Genomic DNA, 16,746 nt, shown 5'->3' with positions numbered 1-16,746 from the left:
TCAATCGTCTTAAGTTCTGGTACTGCTACTATCTAAATAAAATTGATTTTCCCGTTAACATACGTGCGGAAAGTGATATGTTGGAATAATAGGTCCGCCAGTTAAACTGCGGAAGGCAAATATGTGCTGCCGCATATTAAAGTGCGGACAGAACAAAGTTTTTTAGATTGATTGAGCTTATTTTGTTGATTGCAGCATAATGATACCTGAGGAAGTAAATAGGCCCAATATGGAGATTGTGCCTTCTGTGGATCTTACAAAAGCTTTCACCACTAGCCAAGTAAGTTTTGTTCAATTTAACAAGTTAGGCACTATGTGTAGGTCATGCGATGTATACTTAATTGAGTTTTTAAATGTTGTAGGCTTTTGAATCCTCCAAAGATCTTGTTAATTGGGCCAAAGCTGTAGGTAAAGAGCATGGCTATGTTATTATTATTCAGAAGTCGGACTATGGATCTGACAAAAGGAGGGCCGTGATGACACTAGGATGTGAGCGTGGCGGCAAATATAAACCATCCACATCGGTGTTAAAGCGAAATCGGACTGGAACTAAGAAGTGTAATTGTCCATTCAGGCTAAGGGCAAGGCGTAGTAATAAAGATAAAATGTGGACGGTGCTTGTGCATAGTGGGATCCATAATCATGACACTGCTGAGGTTTTGCAGGGTCACTCATATGTTGGCCGTCTAAATCCAGAGGAAAAGGCGATGGTGGGAGAAATGATTGAAGAAAGGGTCAAGGCCAGTGATATTTTGATTGCTATAAGGAAACACAACCCAACCAACTTGACTAGAATTAAACAGATTTACAATGAGAAGCAAGCATACAACAGGTTGAAGAGGGGATCGTTGACCGAGATGCAACACTTGATGAAGTTGTTGGAAGAACACAAATACGCACATTGGTCCAGGGTGCAGGATGGTACTGATGTGGTCAGATCTTTGTTTTGGGCACACCCTGATTCCATTCACTTATTCAATGAGTTTCCTCATGTTGTGATTCTGGATAGTACATACAAGACCAATAGGTACAGGATCCCTTTACTTGAGATGGTGGGGGTTACGTCGACAAATTTGACATACTCAATTGCTTTTGCGTACATGCAGAATGAGCAAAAGGATGAGGTTGTTTGGGCTGTGAATAGATTAAAAGACTTGATCATTAATGAGGACAATCTGCCGAAGGTCTTTGTTACAGACAAAGACCAAGTTTTGATGGAAGCATTGGAAACTGTTTTTCCCGCAGCTCGCTGTCTTCTATGTCAGTTTCATGTACTTAAGAGTGTAACTGGCGAGATGAAGAAACTTGTGAAAGACATTGAGACACGTGAAGACATTACTGATAGATGGAATCGATTGATGTATGCTGCCAACGAGGTTGAGTATGATAAAGCTGTGGGTGCTATGTCGAATACCGGTGAGCTCTGGACTTACATTGAGACTAACTGGTTGCCTTTGAGAAGCAAGTTTGTGAAGTTTGAGATTGATACTTGTATGCACATGGGGTGCACGACAACAAACAGGTAATTTGTTGCTATCCTTCACTTTTTTTACTTCAACTGTAAAATGTTTGGCAAAATGTTTTCTGTTTTTTTTATTTCATGTTTATACCATGCGCAGAGTTGAGGGGGCACACTCAAAGCTGAAGAAACTATTGTCCGACAGTAAGGGTGACTTGGTCATTGCGTGGACTGCGATGAACAAGCTTATTATCATGCAGCATGACAAGATAAAGGAGTCCTTCCAGCTCAGCATATTTGTCACAGAGCATTCTTTGAATGACCCGTTCTATAAGCATTTGCGCGGGTTTGTATCTAGAGCCGCATTGCACATTATTGTTAAAGAGAAGACTCAAATTGGCATGATTGGGGTTGGTGGTATATACTGTGAATGTGTACTTAGGAGAACCCATGGACTACCATGTGCTTGTGAGCTCATGAAGTTTGAATCTGTCCCATTACTTGCAATTCATCCACATTGGAGGAAATTGACTTGGGATTCTTCGGACCGTGACATGGATCCAACATTGGGTTTGAGTTTTGAGTCTGAATTTGATAAATTACGAACCAAGTTCGAGGAGTCTTCTCACGGAGTTAGAATGTCGATCATTGAGAGCCTTAGAATGATTACTTATCCAGAAACGACTTCTATGTGCGCTCCAACAAAGAAGAAAACAAGGGGTAGGCCAATGGGATCCACTAACAAGCCCAAGAAGTTTGCCAAGGGATGTGGTGAGACCTCTACAAAGCGCATTCCTTGTAGATGGGAGACTATTGACAAGGAGTATCCGGGCTCATGGCGTGATAGCAACACGACACCATTACAGGAACCTTCTCCAAAGGTTAGGTCTCAAAAGGCTTCTAAGGCTTCGAAGGCTTCTAAGGCTTCTAAGGTTTCTACGGCTTCTAAGGCTTCTAAGGTACAAAGTCCTCTGATCCGGATGGTGTGTACAAAGAATAAGAAGCCTGTGAGTAGTTACCTACGTTGGCGCTACCTTAAACAAATCCCTGGTGAGTTTCATCCATTCGTTGTTGACTTTATAAATGTAAAGGGAGATGGCCACTGTGGATATAGATGTGTTGCATCGTTGAAGGGTCTTGCAGAAGACGATTGGCCACTTATACGTAGGGAACTTCTGACGGAGATTGATTCGGATGCTAATATGTACATCAACATGTTTGGAGCCAGCGAGGTTAACCAAATGCGTTTAGCTCTAACAGTTAAGGATACTAAGCCCGTAGGTGAAGACAAGTGGATGATGATACCAAATATGGCCTACCTTATTTCCACAACATATAAGTTCATAGTGTTGACTATTGCTAATACCGGATGCAACACTTTTTATCCGTTAAAGGGAAAGGCGGACCTAGTGGAAGAACACAAATTCATGCCGATTGTGCTTGTCAATAAAGATCATTTCGTTGGGGTAAATCCTTATCCTTTATCCTTCATAATACGTATATGTAAAACCTTATACTTTTATGCTTATACTCTTCTTTGCTTGTAGGTTACTCTTCGTGAAGGCCATCCAATGCCGACCACAGCTCACTTGTGGGCATACAACTGTCACCCGGATGCAAGAAAATGGGAAGAGCCTTACAAAGAGCGCATTGAAGAATACGCGGCTTATCTGAAACAAAAAAATGGAGGATGTAGTGATGATATTATTGACCTTAGTGATGATTAATTATGTTGGATCATTAAGTTGTTTTGTAACGAATTGCTTGTAATTTATATGCGTGTAACGGATGATTACTTTGAACTTTATAACTGTCTCCTTAAAAAGCTTGTGATGCCTCTGGATTGTTATAACTGTCAGGAAATCAGTCTGTGCATGCCTCTGTTATAACTGTCATTAATTTTCATCCTGTCCGCACTTATAACTGCGGTAGGTCATGACGCATCTGTAAGAGGTACTGTAAGCCTCATTAATAGAACCAATTTCCCGTGGTTATAACTGCGGAGGTGTTTTTATTTTCATCCTGTCCGCACTTATAACTGCGGTAGGTCATGACGCATCTGTAAGAGGTACTGTAAGCCTCATTAATAGAACCAATTTCCCGTGGTTATAACTGCGGAGGTGTTTTTATTTTCATCCTGTTCGCACTTATAACTGCGGTAGGTCATGACGCATCTGTAAGAGGTACTGTGAGCCTCATTAATAGAACCAATTTCCCGTGGTTATAACTGCGGAGGTGTTTTTATTTTCATCCTGTCCGCACTTATAACTGCGGTAGGTGATGACGCATCTGTAAGAGGTACTGTAAGCCTCATTAATAGAACCAATTTCCCGTGGTTATAACTGCGGAGGTATTTATATTTTCACCCTGTCCGCACTTATAACTGCGGTAGGTGATGATGCATCTGTAAGAGGTACTGTAAGCCTCATTAATAGAACCAATTTCCCGTGGTTATAACTGCGGAGGTGTTTATATTTTCACCCTGTCCGCACTTATAACTGCGGTAGGTGATTTTTTGGCAGAAAACTTTTGGTTCATATAACCATTCCCAATTTTGGTTCATATAACCATTCCCCATTAATAGAACCAATGTATCTCACTATATTTCTAACCATAACATTTGGGCCAGTGATAACATGAATGTATGATGCTAAACAAATTATCCAACAACACATAACAAAATATCTGAAATTATCCAACAAACACATAGTTGCACTATCCAACTAAACATAACAGAAGATCCGAAATTATCCAACAAACACACATAGATGCTTTATCGAACAAAACACATAACAAAAGACCCGAAATTAAACAACATTAAACAACATCATTATCCAACAAAATAAAAGTACAAAGGTCCCTAAATCTAACGCCCAGAATTTGAAGGCCCAGCTCCCGAGTCCCGTCCCCTAATCTTTCTTCCCCTCCCGTGCACTGCTCCCTCGATGATGGTATGCATATTGTGCACCACATCCCACATCGGTGAACCCGGCGGGGGCGATCCATCTGTCGTCGGATCAACCGCAATGCCAGAGTACAACGCAAGCTCCGCAAACTGGTTCTGAAATGACAATAAATAAGGTCAATATACACATAGGCATACACATAATCGTAATGTAAGCCACATGGCAAAAACAAGTGTCAGTACCTCTAGAAATGCGAAGCGGTCGCCTTTGTACTCATCTGGGACCATGTAAGGGTGTGAGACCTTGATATACCAAGGAGTGTATTCGCCAGTGGTCTGAAAAGGGAAAGCAGCTTCTTCCGACAGATGGTAAATGTGATCATTCCAGTGCGCAAATCGACGATCACACTCCCGGCACGTAACTGACGATGGTGGGGGATCTGGCACATACTGGATCCGGCCAAACTGCCTGATGACTCGATCTGGGAGGTATGGGAATATCATCCCGGCATGCCTGATAAATCCCCTATACAAGGCAACCTGAGGGAAGGGCCAGTGATCATAGTGCTCTACATAAGGTCTCCAAATCACAGAACTGGCCGGAAACGTATCCAGGTTCATCCTCTTCTGCGCAACCTCAGTAGTCCCTCGAAGCGCCTCCCAAGTTAGTGCAACAGGCCTGTCTGGTGTGTAGGCAGGGTTGTCCCTGCGCTCAAACACTGATCCGGGGAAGTGGGCAAACACCCATGACTGCAAAAGAGAAAATGCCAAAGTATGATGCTAATTATTTAACAACAAACGTTTTAACAATAATTAGAAAGAAATAACAATACCTGCAGAAGAGATAAATAACCAGCAACAGACTTAGCACCATTCCTACTGGCCTCCCCGAGCTGACCATACAAGTAAGCCAAAGTGGCAGCTCCCTAATTCCACCTTGATGCATTCTCAACATCTTCAAACAGAGACAAATACACAGCACCAATATATGTGTTGCTCTTGTCACAGAAAAGGGTCATGCCAATCAACCGCAGCATATAAGCTCGGCATGCAGGAACTTCATTGTTGGCCTCTACGTGTTTCTCCACAATAGCTTGGAGAAAGCTAAAGCGAAGAGATGGACCCCTACAAGCATCAAACTCCTCCATCACAAGCTCAATGTCCACATCAAGTAACTGAGCAACCGCAGGAGCCGCCTCTTCCCTAGTCGGGTTACCAAAGGAGAAGAACTCACCCTCTACGGGCAAGTGGAGTAATGCTGAGACATCTTCAAGTGTGATCGTCATTTCCCCCCAGGGTAAGTGGAAAGATGACGTCTCAGGATGCCATCGCTCAACAAAAGCAGAAATAATGCTCTGGTCAACACTCGGGCTTGTGCATTTCATCACCCACCGCAAACCTGCATTATGCACCGCACCCCTTATGTACCGAGCATGATGGACTACAGGATGACACATCCTCCCATGATTATAGGTCTTGAGCACACCTCTAGTCTCATAATTTGGCCGCTTGTATGACCTCCATATGTCACGAGCTATATGTTCGCCATACTTAGTCAACAAGCAAAGGTCAAACGGACCTCCCTCATACCACAACCTGTTCTCATCGTCCTCATCACCAGACTCCTCATCAAACTCCGCCTCGAGGTCAGCACCGACATCCTCCTCAGCCTCCTCCTCACCACTAGTCTCCTCCTCACCACTAGTCTCCTCCTCCGCCTCAGTGTCATCATCCGGCTGATCAGCCATAATCTCATCATCCTGCTGATCCTGTACAGCAGGCTCTTGTTCAGCATTCCTACCCCTTCCTCTACCCCTTCCTCGACCCCTTCCTCTACCCCTTCCTCTATTAGCCTCTTCTGACCGTTTGCGGTTAGAAGCATGAGTGGAGCTACGATCCCGTGGAGCAGTAGGTTCAGTAGAAGGACCAACAACACGGGCAGTTTTCCTAGGAGGCCTGAAAATTAAAAATACAAAAATTAATACTCATGCACAACAATTTATTAACATAAACAACAGTTTATTAACATAAACAACAGTTTGCTAACATAAAAAATAATTTATAAACATTCAGAGAAAATTCAGAGAGAATTAAAAAAAAATTGACAGGCTAACCGCACTTAAACTTGCGGTAGGTATAAAAGATTTGACAGGCTAACCGCACTTAAACTTGCGGTAGGTATAAAAGATTTGACAGGCGTACCGCACTTAAACATGCGGTAGGTATAAAAGATTTGACAGGCGTACCGTACTTAAACATGCGGTAGCCATAAAACCTGTCCGCGGTTTAGAGTGCGGGAAAGTCACGAAACCTCCTCCCATTGCAGAATCAAATCGAGGGACTGAAATTTAACACGAAATACAACCTAAGCCTCGAAAACTTGTAAGAAATAACTTACATTGTTGTTCTTCTTGTGGGTTATGGGTTGTTGTTGTATTTTGTGGGTTACTCCTTCTTGACTTGGTCTCCTTCTTCCTCTTCTACTTCAACTTCTTCTTCTTACTTCTTCTTCTTACTGGTTGTCCTCCTTTCTCTTCCTCTTCTTGACTTGGTTGTGGGTTTGAGAGACTTGATTTTGTGAGGGTTGAAACTTTTGAAATTGGGTGGGAGAGGAAGATGGTATACGGTTGAAAGAGGGGGGAGGGTTTGTAGAGATAAAGTAGTTTTTTTTTTTTTTTAAATTTAAATTACTGAAGGGTATTTTAGTCTTTTCGCGTGTTTGGGGATGGCGGACTTAGCAAAAAAGGGGGCGCAAATAGTCTCTGCCTTCTTATTTATATGCGTGTATATTTTGCATTTAATATGTGTGTATTTTGTTTGAAAGTTAATGTGTGTATTTTGATCGTATAAAAATAATGTTTTCATATTTATGGAACATAATTTTTTTAATGGTATAAATATGATTAAAACTAATTTTTATTGCAGTTTTAATAATCACATTAAAAGTATTTAAAAAATAATCTATATATAATAGGTGCAATTTAGGAATTTCATTCTTTATTCCAGAAAATATAAAAAAAGATTCCTGGGAATTGAAATTGTTAACCAAACACATTTTTTAGTAATACCCAGACATAACATTTCTATCATAATATTCCCGGGAAAGCTCATACCCAGGAATGATTTTTGATGACTTGTAACAAACGCCCCCTAAGTGTATCGCCTTTTTTTTTGGTCCATTTTTAGTGTTATACATGGTTGGGGATCCATTTACTTCAGAAATAACTATATCATATTACCATCTACACCAAATTTCGGTTAAATCAAACATTTGTAGGTACTTAATCTTGTAGTCAATATTTCACTTAAAAGTTTACATTGTCATGATGACAATGAAGTTTAGTCATGATGCAATGCAAACTATCCAAACCAAACCTCTTCTGATTAGTCCAATCCTAATGACTTCTTAGGCGTATTCTTGACAAGGATGCTTACAGTACATGGGTTGGTTGATATACAACTACTCACGATCAACATGATTTTGATTTAGGGGTGAATATTGACTTATTTTATGCTTTCATTTTTTTTTTTGTGATAGCAATTAGCAAGGACATCAAAGAGAAGCGCACTGTAAAGTGATTAAGATGAATCACAGAAAAAGAGACTATGAACAATATAATTGTTACATTACATGATCTTACAGATTTCAGAACAGATGGTTTCTAGATTTAATAGTGAATCTGCTCATAGCCTTCGGGAATAGCCAGAACCTCCACATTTCTTGCAGAGTATCAATCCTATAAACATATGTATAAAGAGAGAACTTGAAGGCCTTGAATATGAAATGATATTCTAGAAAGGAAAATAAACATATGATATGTTTACTTTCAGGGAGAGGGCATGATATCTTGCTGGTAAAAAATGTGAAATACATGCAATATTTTTAGATATCCAAAGCAATCATATTAGTTTTTTAATGCATGATAACAGAAAGAGATACCTGAACCCTTGCATACTTTACAATCAATCAACCCCATCTCTTGCTTCATCTTGCCATCGTTGCAGAAAACACATTTCATTCCACCTGCTTGTCAACAATGGTATTTAAAATTGTAACTTCTGTCAACATAATTCATACAAGTTGCCCTTTACTTCATATGTAAAGTAGAATGCATTAGAAACACTTCATAATCTCATCCATAACTATAACTACCACTAAAACATTATGCGACCTCGACCTTCTTTCTCCATTTCAATGACCTATTGCTATGGGATACTATGAAGCAACATCTTAATCCAAAAATAATCAGTCAGAAATTTAATGATGCACTCCTCAAGCTAAAATCCAATCATAATATGTTACACACAAACTTGTACAGGTCAGTAATTGACACTGATTCATCATCTACTAATCAAGCAAGGTATTCTTCTTTCAATATTTTTAGCAAACAATCAAAATTGGATTTTGAAATGCACTCGGTACTGACTTCCCTGATACATATAGATGCTGGCAATGTTCCAAACTCCCTGAAGGTCACAGCTTGGTTGAACCGTGGGAAATGGGAGGTGAAGATTTTAACTTGAAAAGTTTATACGAATTTGATTGGTATTAGTATGACAAAGACAGAAGGATGAGGAAAAGAAAATAATCTATTCTCAGCTCTGATCATTTTGGATCAAAATGGGTTCTAATCCATCCTCTCTTTTCCATCATAAAACTTATGATTTGCTAAATCAAGAAGACCCCAAGTATACTCCATGAAAGTAAATAGGGCTATGTTTGGATATCATTGGCACACACTTCAAGACAAAGTGAACATAACCCTTCTTATAGATTGAGATGAAAGTTCATTCACGTTGCACTCAACTAGTATCCAAACACACACTAAGCAATCAGTGTTCCTACTTTCTACTTCCGCATATAGTTTATCCAAGCCACATTAGTTTTTTCTAAACACATAACTTGTCATATCCTTACTCCTAATATTTTAAAATGTTCCTCATACTCTTGCTATAAAGCCTCAATAATCTCCATAAAAATTCAACAAACAAGCACATCAATCTAGAAGTCCAGATGCAGAAAAACACTAACCGTTGCCAGCACAACGCTCACAAGGCACCGGATCACCCTGCAAAACCACACACAATGTTACTTCCATAACCAAAAATGAATGCAAATGTGGATGAAAATCTCATAGCACATTTCTGATTCAGGCAAAGAAATGGACTCATATTATCACTATTGTTTAATTACTTTATTTTTCCAAAACCATAGTACAATTTCAATCAAAACCAACACAACCCCACAACTGAAGCAGCAGAAAATATGCAGAAACTACCATCTAAAAACCAAGAAAACACCATTGATAAAAAAAAGAGCTAGTCTATTTGGACACACAATAACACTAAAATGCATATATTTTTAAAAGCAAACACAAACCAATACAAAAATTCATATGGGTAAATGCTACATTTAACCAAAAAGTGAAAAAGAATACATTTTCATGAAAACTAACAGAATCAATGGAGGGCAATCAGAAATCACTACCTTAAGGCCAAGGAACAGAGAAAGAGCAATGGCAGCCAAAACACTAACAGTGGCGAGAAGTGTTTGAGTGTCTAAGTAGAAACCGGCGCCGCCGAAGCCGTTGAGCAGCAAAATGGGGTCGATGATCATGAAGAGCCTAGGCGGCTTGGGTGGTTTGTGTCTGCATTTGGAAGGGAAGCGGGGAAGGGAAGGGAAGTGGGACTTGGATGGAGGTGGTGGAGAAGGTTGTGGAAGAGAGTGAGATGAACATGGTGAAAGGTGAAGCGAGGTTGAAGAAGATGAAGATGATGAAGAAGAAGGAGGGAGAGAAGAAGAAGATAGAGGATGAAGAGTGGAGTAAGAAAGCGTGGCCATTGATTAAAGGAAAACAATACAAATAATATTATTATTAGTATGTGGATTGTGGAGGGAGGAGCTAAAAGCAATAAGGCATCTCTCTTTCTCTCTCTAGTTTTTTAAATCTTCTCTCTCTAGTTTGCTTCTTTTTCTTTGAGAGTGAGATGCATTAAGCCCCAATAGCTAGTGAAACTACACTCACAAGAGGTTCGATGGAAGTTAAAACACGTATGGTGTGATATGCAATGTAGGCTGACGGGATGAGACTAATCATCTCGAGACTTTAAAATTACATGAAGTGAGTATAAGTCTCCTTAAATAAATCAGTTATTCTTTTTTGTATGAGGTTAATTAGTGAGTTTGATGGAAATAATGTCTACAATGAGGAAATTAATTCAATTTATGTATAAGAAAAACATAACAAATGAGGTTTAGGAAGACTTTTTTCCAAAGGTTTTGAAAGTTTTAAGTAGAATTATAATGATGGATGGAGTGGATTTGCAGCAATTAAAGGGGTTAAAATTTGCTTAAAAAATATTCAGGACTAAAATCACACATAATTTAAATTAGAGAACCAAAAGTGCAATTAAACATTTACTCTTGCGCTTCATACAAAACAACACATTTTTTTATATTCTAAAGATTTCATACTAAAACTTAACAATCCGCATTTGAATTTTTTGTATGCTTTGGAAAATAAGATAAAGGAAAACAAAAACTACAAGTCTGTCAGAAAGTCTTTTAGGAGAAGAGTCTCTAGATTAGGTTGGGGAACATCTAAGAAAAGGGTGAGATAGTTGTGTGACTATCCAGTCTAGCTAAAAAATTAGTCAGGACATTGCAAAGGATTGATTTCGTTAAGCACAAAAGGAAGCTCAAACTTTGGGGGTCCTCAAGGGGAGAAATCAGCACTAGCACTGCACAACCATTTCACAAATAACGTTCTTGTGCCCGCGGTTAGTATGCATTAGCCTCTGAAAAAAAAAAATTCATAAAAATATTTATGATATTAAATGTATGCACTATTTAATTTTTTATTGATTAATTTTTTTTGTTAAAATATAACAAATGTTCAATGATTAGTGTTATTACTCATTAGAATACTTGCATGTACTTGTTTACAATCACAAGATTCATTTGATAGAATCTTTTGGTGGAATGAAACAATTATTAAGATAGTTTTAATCTGAGCAGTAACATTATATTATCTCGAGTTCATTTTCAGTGATCTGATGTTTTTCGACATGTATATCATCACTGTCAAACAAAATCCAAATCAAGCAATTTGTTTATGACTCTATCAAAAAATAAAACACAAAACCATGTGCCCCGAACAGACATAATGTACTACCAGATGCTGATTTTATTAATATTGTTTTCCTTAAGTAATAATTTAATTTAATTTTTTGGTGCTTGATTCAAGTAATACATACTCTTTTTAAGTAATTTTTTGGGTTCTGAGTGTTTAGATGAAAAACCACTACTGGGTGAAAAATGTGAAGATAAGTAATCGTTGTGGCAAAGATTTGTCAACATGGCAGTAGGAAAAGATAGTCTGAATGTCTTCGTTCTTGCCCTTATAGACAATGGAGCACTTGTTTGTGCTTCTGACGGTGGGTGGGTTAGATACTAGTTAACTGCAACGTTAATTGATTTTCAACATTTATAAAAATAGCCCCGCTCATTTTTATCTTGAAGTAAGTGTAAGCATCTGATAGCACTAATGGGAAGAGATAATCAAACATACCTTAACATTATACATTAGTCTTAGATGAGTTCTTCTGTTGTCCTATTCCCCTACTAACCCTCTTATTCTACCTACAGTAGACCCTTTCAATTTGAGGGTCTTCTAATAGAAGGAAATCTTTCACCTTCATTAAAATGTTGATCTTCATTTTGTTAAGCTGAACTACTTGGTTTCACACAATTTGATCGGTGAACATCGGATAGTTACAAATCTTGGTTACAAGTATGACTTATCTCAAACTGTTGTCTCTTTAGTCAAGGTTCATACTTGACCAGGAAGTTATCAACTTGTGCAGCTGAAGTCCTTGGTGTTTCAAAGACTTTAAGTGGTACCAGTCCAAACGGACGTTAGCATGCACTTCAAAACAAAAGGCGAGCGAAATTCTTCTTATGAATTAAGGTGAAAGTTCATTCACATTACACTAAACCAGTACCTAAACACACACTTAATCTGTGACATCTATTGATCTATTTAAATTGGAAAAAGAATGTATTCCACCTTTGGAAGTTTTTTTTATTACTATCATAATAGAGTACACTACACAATATAAAATCCTAATCCCTTGAAAGTTAATTACCAAACAGGAGAATCTCCAGAAACAGATCAAGAACACCATGACCTCAATGAAGGATACTTAAATGAGTGCTAAGGGGTCATCATTTCGAATCAAGATCTTCTGTCTTCAAATAGTGTCTCAATTTCTTGTCCTACCAAAAAATCTTTACATGTCAATTAAAAGAGACATAAGTGGGGCAATTATAAACTTACCTAGTGGTTTTTAATTAACATGTCAACATTTTATTGGTAGGACAATGAATCAAGCACAGTTTTAGGACAAAAGATTTCAATTCCATCATTTTCTGAGTTATCCTTATCCATGCATTCACCAATCACCAGGCTCCATTTCTCAGTTTGGAACTTGTCCAACTTGGCTCCCAACAATTAGAGAATTGGAGTTTTGAATAAGTGAGAAACCATTAGGAGCATAAGTGGTAGAACATTGAACTTGATTCCTTCTGAAAGTACTTGCAGCTCTTCTCTCAGCTTCAAGGTAGTGACCAAGAGAGGGAGCATGATCCCCACTCACTGCATCAGTGCTTAGCCTTGAACAAAGTGAAAACAACCAAGGCTTCTTGTGATAGCTTTTGTTGTCCTTTGAGGGTTCCACCATTCTTCCCCTGCTTGATCTCCTTGAGAATTCTAGGAAGCTAGACATACGAGTGAGGCTGCCAAGTGTAATGCTCTTGTCATGGAAGAATGATCCTATGGACTACACAAAGCCATGTCAAGTGAGTAAAGCAAAATTGATCATGAATACTTCTATAAACAAGAGGAATATATTTTCAATTGACATTCACGAAAACAATTTCACTTTCAAATCCTTCTATAATTGATTTTAAAGCCAGAATCAATTATGAGGAGAACTTTCTCTGAGTAGCTTCTAGATTTCACAATTGATTCTGAAGAAAAAAAAATGATCCAAACATGCTATTAATAAAGGTCAGTTACTAAGGAAACCTGCATTGAAAAAACTTTTGTATTTGACCTATTTAATAATATGATTGTCCCTTTTTTCGTTGAAACCAAGTTATTCACAGCCAACAGTATTGACTAATCTAATCGTTGCTGGTATTCGGACTAAACGGTAAACGACTGGCTATAAAATGTGCTCTATTTCTATGGACGACGATCAAAGCCCCGACCTCATGGTTCATGGACGAGATAAGAAACCAGCATGCTAAACCTCGTGGTTATATGATCCCTTTAAAACATTGTTCAAGGGCTATTTTCTACACACTAAGAATTTCTTTTACCAAACTTCTTTAATAGAAGATTTAACTTTCAGCCAAACATGATTTGGATTGACCAAAATGGCAAATAGTATACCAATATAATGGCAAGTAAAGTAAAATGCATGTCACATTCTGTCAAATCATGATGTGCTTGGGCATGCTCTGGCCCCATTGGAGAGAAGCTATTATTCACCCAAAGAAGGGAAGATCCAAAAGATAGTGACAGGAAAAAAGATCAAAGCTTTATGGGCATGTTCATTACATGTTGTTTCCTTTTCCTATTCATTTTTGGTTTGGACTATTTCTAATGTTAAAGGCTGCATCTTCATCAGAGAAATGAACATAGTGCACATTCAAAAACCATGACTCTAACCAGCTTGAAAGATTAACTCCAATGACACAAGAGACATAGATAATAGATTGACCAAAAGCATATTCAAACTGTCTTGAAATGTGAACTGACAGAAATGCAAACACACCAAAGTATTCAAATTTAAGAAGAGCTGGATAGGAAAAGGATCAATAACCAAAATGGGAACATTAGTGTGTTGATGAGAAGAGCAACAGAGTCAGGAGCCATGTCAAGATAAATACATACAAAATACTTGAGAATCTGGTGTCATCACTTTGAGGGAAATACAAAATAGAAAGAAAGAAAAAAAGATGTTAACAAGTTGCAAGAGAGGTCATAGCAGCTTGGGAGAAAAAACAGGAAACAAATACTAGCATTGGTATCAATGAAACAAATTGGTTAAACAACATAGTGCATGTTTGGAAATCCTCCTTCAATTGATTCTAAAGTCAAAATAAATTTTAAGGAGAAGCTTTTGTGAGTAGCTTCTGGGAACCAAAATTGATTCTGAGATAAAATAAGCTGATACAGACATGCTAATAATCTTACACTTATGATTTATATAAAAGAAATCAAAACTTCTACTATTGTTCAAAGAAAATTTACTAACCTCAGTCCCAAGTTCTGAGGAAGAATCAGTTGAAGGGGTGGGAGAACCAGTGAGCACAGTACTAAAGGAGGCTGATCCAGAAAAATCATCATTCATCACCAACCCAATTCTGGAATTCAACAATCTCAATCCCAAAGGCCACCCTTCCTCCTGCATCATCACCAAGCAGAAAAAAAAAATCTTTTAATCTTATAATATATTTCCATAAACAAAACCTTCAATATGATTTGAAGGGAACCAACTTTTTGGAAGAGCTTAAGATAATATCAATATGTGTCTGCACATTGTGTTTGTGTGAATGTGTAGAGAGAGAGAAGGGAAGATGGTAGTACCTGTTGTGCCATTGCTGTCTTTTTGCTGAATGAGTTGGTGTGAATGATTCTGAAATGAAATACTGGGGAAGTGTTTCAGAGAAGTCACTTCAGACAAAGAAGTATCATCTTCAGGGTTTGTACCTTGTGACTGATAGAAACAGTTTAAAGAAGAGTTGAATTTAAAGGTTCACGAACAACAAAACTAAGATATCAACATTCAACAGTGGTGGTATAAATATGACACTCAAGAATAGTGGAAAAGACATAGACATAGGAACTATGCAGTTAAAACCTCAGTCACATTGGCTCTGAAAGTCACAAATCAGAGTCACACAGAGGAGGTGATGTGAGAGTGACTTCTTACCAGTGAGCCTCTCAGGTTTTGTATTGGAGACACAACACAGGAGAGATGGAAGCAGAAGAAAGTGAGAATATTTTGGGGCAGTTGAGAGGGTCAAAAACTCTGATAGAAAAGGGGTGTGAAAGAAAGTGACAAAAATTATACTGATAAACAAAATAATAACTACACTTACTTTAATAACACTCTACTTCTAACACTCTTTTATTAATTAGTTTAAATTTATGTACGATTCACTAAAAATGAGTCTTAAATCGAATTTAGTAGGTTCACATAAATTTTAACTAGTCAATGAGTAAGTGTTGAAAAGTGAGTGTTTTAATGATTGTTTCCACCACTTCTCTTGATACTAATTACTCCCTCCGTTCCAGAAAGTTTGTAGTTTAAGGTTGTGGCACAAAAAGTAAGAAAACAATTATTGATAATATAATTTGACTAGATTACCCTTATTTAATTTTACTATGCAGTATTAAATTATACTTAGATAGAGAAGAATATAATTAATAGAGAAGAGTTGTGGTTGGTTAATATGAAAGGTGATAAGTGAGAGAAAATGTATTAAATGAGGGTATAGGTGGAAAAAAATTAGCAAAAAATGCATTGGTTTTCTAAAACAACAAACATTTTGGGATATTGAAAAATGGTGCAAAACAACAAACTTTCTGGAACGGAGGGAGTAGAAAATAATTGCTATAATGACTTGAGTAACCTCTCCATTTTTATGGGTTTACCAAATTACTCCTATAATGACCGGAGTATTATTAATAATAGTAGAGTTATGTAAATAATAATGTTTAATAAATCGCTATAGTGGATTTCAAATAATAATGTTTAATAAACAACTGCTATAATGACTTGAGTAACCTCTCCATAATGTTTAACAAAATGAGTTTGATCTAACTACAAGTCAACAACGGCCTAAAAGAATGGATTTTATGTTCCAACCATCTCTCCATGGAAGGAAAACCATTGCTGTCCAATTTCCATTAGTTATATATCACAAGAGTAGTAGCAATTACCATTTTTAAAAGAAAGAAAGCAAAATATATGTCATGTAGGGGCCTCATTTCCTTGCCATGAGACATTTAAGACAGGGAAGACTTTGCAGTTGTAAATTAAGTGTTACTATCACTTTGCCATACATTGCAAAACTACATATTAGTACTGGTCTCAACTCAAGAATTGAAAGATGATGCCTCAAGACATGAAAGATGATCTACCTCTTTCTTTCTCTCTCCATTTCTTTCTATAACTTTTTTGGTTTTTATTGGTGAAGAAAAACTCGTTAAATTCAAATATATATATATATATATATATTTGGAATGAATAGCTACTTAAAATTACTGAGTTTCTTATTATAATGTTTGCTACCTTTTTTCAGTGA

The 16,746-nt window shown here is 37.6% G+C and overlaps 5 protein-coding genes across 6 annotated transcripts; 1 reads left to right on the top strand and 4 right to left on the bottom strand.

Moving 5' to 3' along the window:
* The first annotated feature begins 199 nt into the window (after nt 1-199).
* Nucleotides 200-3,591, top strand: LOC130716415 (uncharacterized). The gene is made up of 4 exons (XM_057566515.1): nt 200-280; nt 363-1,522; nt 1,620-2,925; nt 3,007-3,591. Exons 1-4 carry the CDS (start codon nt 200-202, stop codon nt 3,184-3,186), a joined length of 2,727 nt encoding a protein of 908 aa, XP_057422498.1. The 3' UTR covers nt 3,187-3,591.
* A 554-nt stretch (nt 3,592-4,145) lies between these two features.
* LOC130733437 (protein MAIN-LIKE 1-like) lies at nt 4,146-7,147 on the bottom strand. Its single transcript, XM_057585611.1, has 4 exons — nt 6,763-7,147; nt 5,198-6,320; nt 4,608-5,114; nt 4,146-4,520 (listed from the first exon to the last, which is right to left on the bottom strand). Coding segments are annotated over exons 1-2 (1,032 nt in total). The 5' UTR covers nt 6,765-7,147; the 3' UTR covers nt 4,146-4,520; nt 4,608-5,114; nt 5,198-5,290.
* On the bottom strand, nt 4,326-5,238 carry LOC130716280 (protein MAIN-LIKE 1-like). The gene is made up of 3 exons (XM_057566511.1): nt 5,218-5,238; nt 4,608-5,114; nt 4,326-4,520 (listed from the first exon to the last, which is right to left on the bottom strand). The coding sequence occupies exons 1-3, from the start codon at nt 5,236-5,238 to the stop codon at nt 4,326-4,328; spliced, it is 723 nt and encodes a 240-aa protein (XP_057422494.1).
* Nucleotides 7,148-7,933: 786 nt separating the features above from the next.
* Nucleotides 7,934-10,267, bottom strand: LOC130731575 (uncharacterized). The gene is made up of 4 exons (XM_057583857.1): nt 9,853-10,267; nt 9,397-9,433; nt 8,305-8,388; nt 7,934-8,101 (listed from the first exon to the last, which is right to left on the bottom strand). Exons 1-4 carry the CDS (start codon nt 10,204-10,206, stop codon nt 8,049-8,051), a joined length of 528 nt encoding a protein of 175 aa, XP_057439840.1. The 5' UTR covers nt 10,207-10,267; the 3' UTR covers nt 7,934-8,048.
* Nucleotides 10,268-12,434: 2,167 nt separating this feature from the next.
* LOC130733434 (uncharacterized protein At3g17950-like) lies at nt 12,435-15,484 on the bottom strand. 2 transcript variants are annotated; one of them, XM_057585607.1, is made up of 4 exons: nt 15,369-15,484; nt 15,023-15,152; nt 14,691-14,840; nt 12,435-13,205 (listed from the first exon to the last, which is right to left on the bottom strand). In XM_057585607.1, the coding sequence occupies exons 2-4, from the start codon at nt 15,032-15,034 to the stop codon at nt 12,843-12,845; spliced, it is 525 nt and encodes a 174-aa protein (XP_057441590.1). In that variant the 5' UTR covers nt 15,035-15,152; nt 15,369-15,484; the 3' UTR covers nt 12,435-12,842. The 2 variants fall into 2 exon arrangements, with proteins under 2 accessions (XP_057441590.1, XP_057441591.1); XM_057585608.1 differs by having other exon boundaries at nt 15,023-15,462.
* Nucleotides 15,485-16,746: the final 1,262 nt, after the last annotated feature.

The sequence above is a fragment of the Lotus japonicus genome, chromosome 1 (assembly GCF_012489685.1).
Source record: "Lotus japonicus ecotype B-129 chromosome 1, LjGifu_v1.2".
Taxonomy (NCBI): domain Eukaryota; kingdom Viridiplantae; phylum Streptophyta; class Magnoliopsida; order Fabales; family Fabaceae; genus Lotus; species Lotus japonicus.
The sequence above is the reverse complement of the archived record's forward strand: the minus strand, read 5'-3'. Positions and strand labels throughout refer to the sequence as shown.

Coding starts and splice junctions, on each gene's coding strand:
- LOC130716415 (XM_057566515.1), top strand. CDS start 200: ATGATACCTGAGGAAGTAAATAGGCCCAATATGGAGATTGTGCCTTCT. Junction 281..362: donor AAGCTTTCACCACTAGCCAA/GTAAGTTTTGTT, acceptor TAAATGTTGTAG/GCTTTTGAATCCTCCAAAGA. Junction 1,523..1,619: donor GGGTGCACGACAACAAACAG/GTAATTTGTTGC, acceptor TACCATGCGCAG/AGTTGAGGGGGCACACTCAA.
- LOC130716280 (XM_057566511.1), bottom strand. CDS start 5,238: ATGGTGCTAAGTCTGTTGCTG. Junction 5,115..5,217: donor TGGTGCTAAGTCTGTTGCTG/GTTATTTATCTC, acceptor TCTCTTTTGCAG/TCATGGGTGTTTGCCCACTT. Junction 4,521..4,607: donor ACCGCTTCGCATTTCTAGAG/GTACTGACACTT, acceptor TTGTCATTTCAG/AACCAGTTTGCGGAGCTTGC.
- LOC130731575 (XM_057583857.1), bottom strand. CDS start 10,206: ATGGCCACGCTTTCTTACTCCACTCTTCATCCTCTATCTTCTTCTTCT. Junction 9,434..9,852: donor CTCTGTTCCTTGGCCTTAAG/GTAGTGATTTCT, acceptor GTGGTTTTGCAG/GGTGATCCGGTGCCTTGTGA. Junction 8,102..8,304: donor TAAAGTATGCAAGGGTTCAG/GTATCTCTTTCT, acceptor ATATGTTTATAG/GATTGATACTCTGCAAGAAA.
- LOC130733434 (XM_057585607.1), bottom strand. Junction 13,206..14,690: donor CCTCAGAACTTGGGACTGAG/GTTAGTAAATTT, acceptor GGCTTTGTGTAG/TCCATAGGATCATTCTTCCA.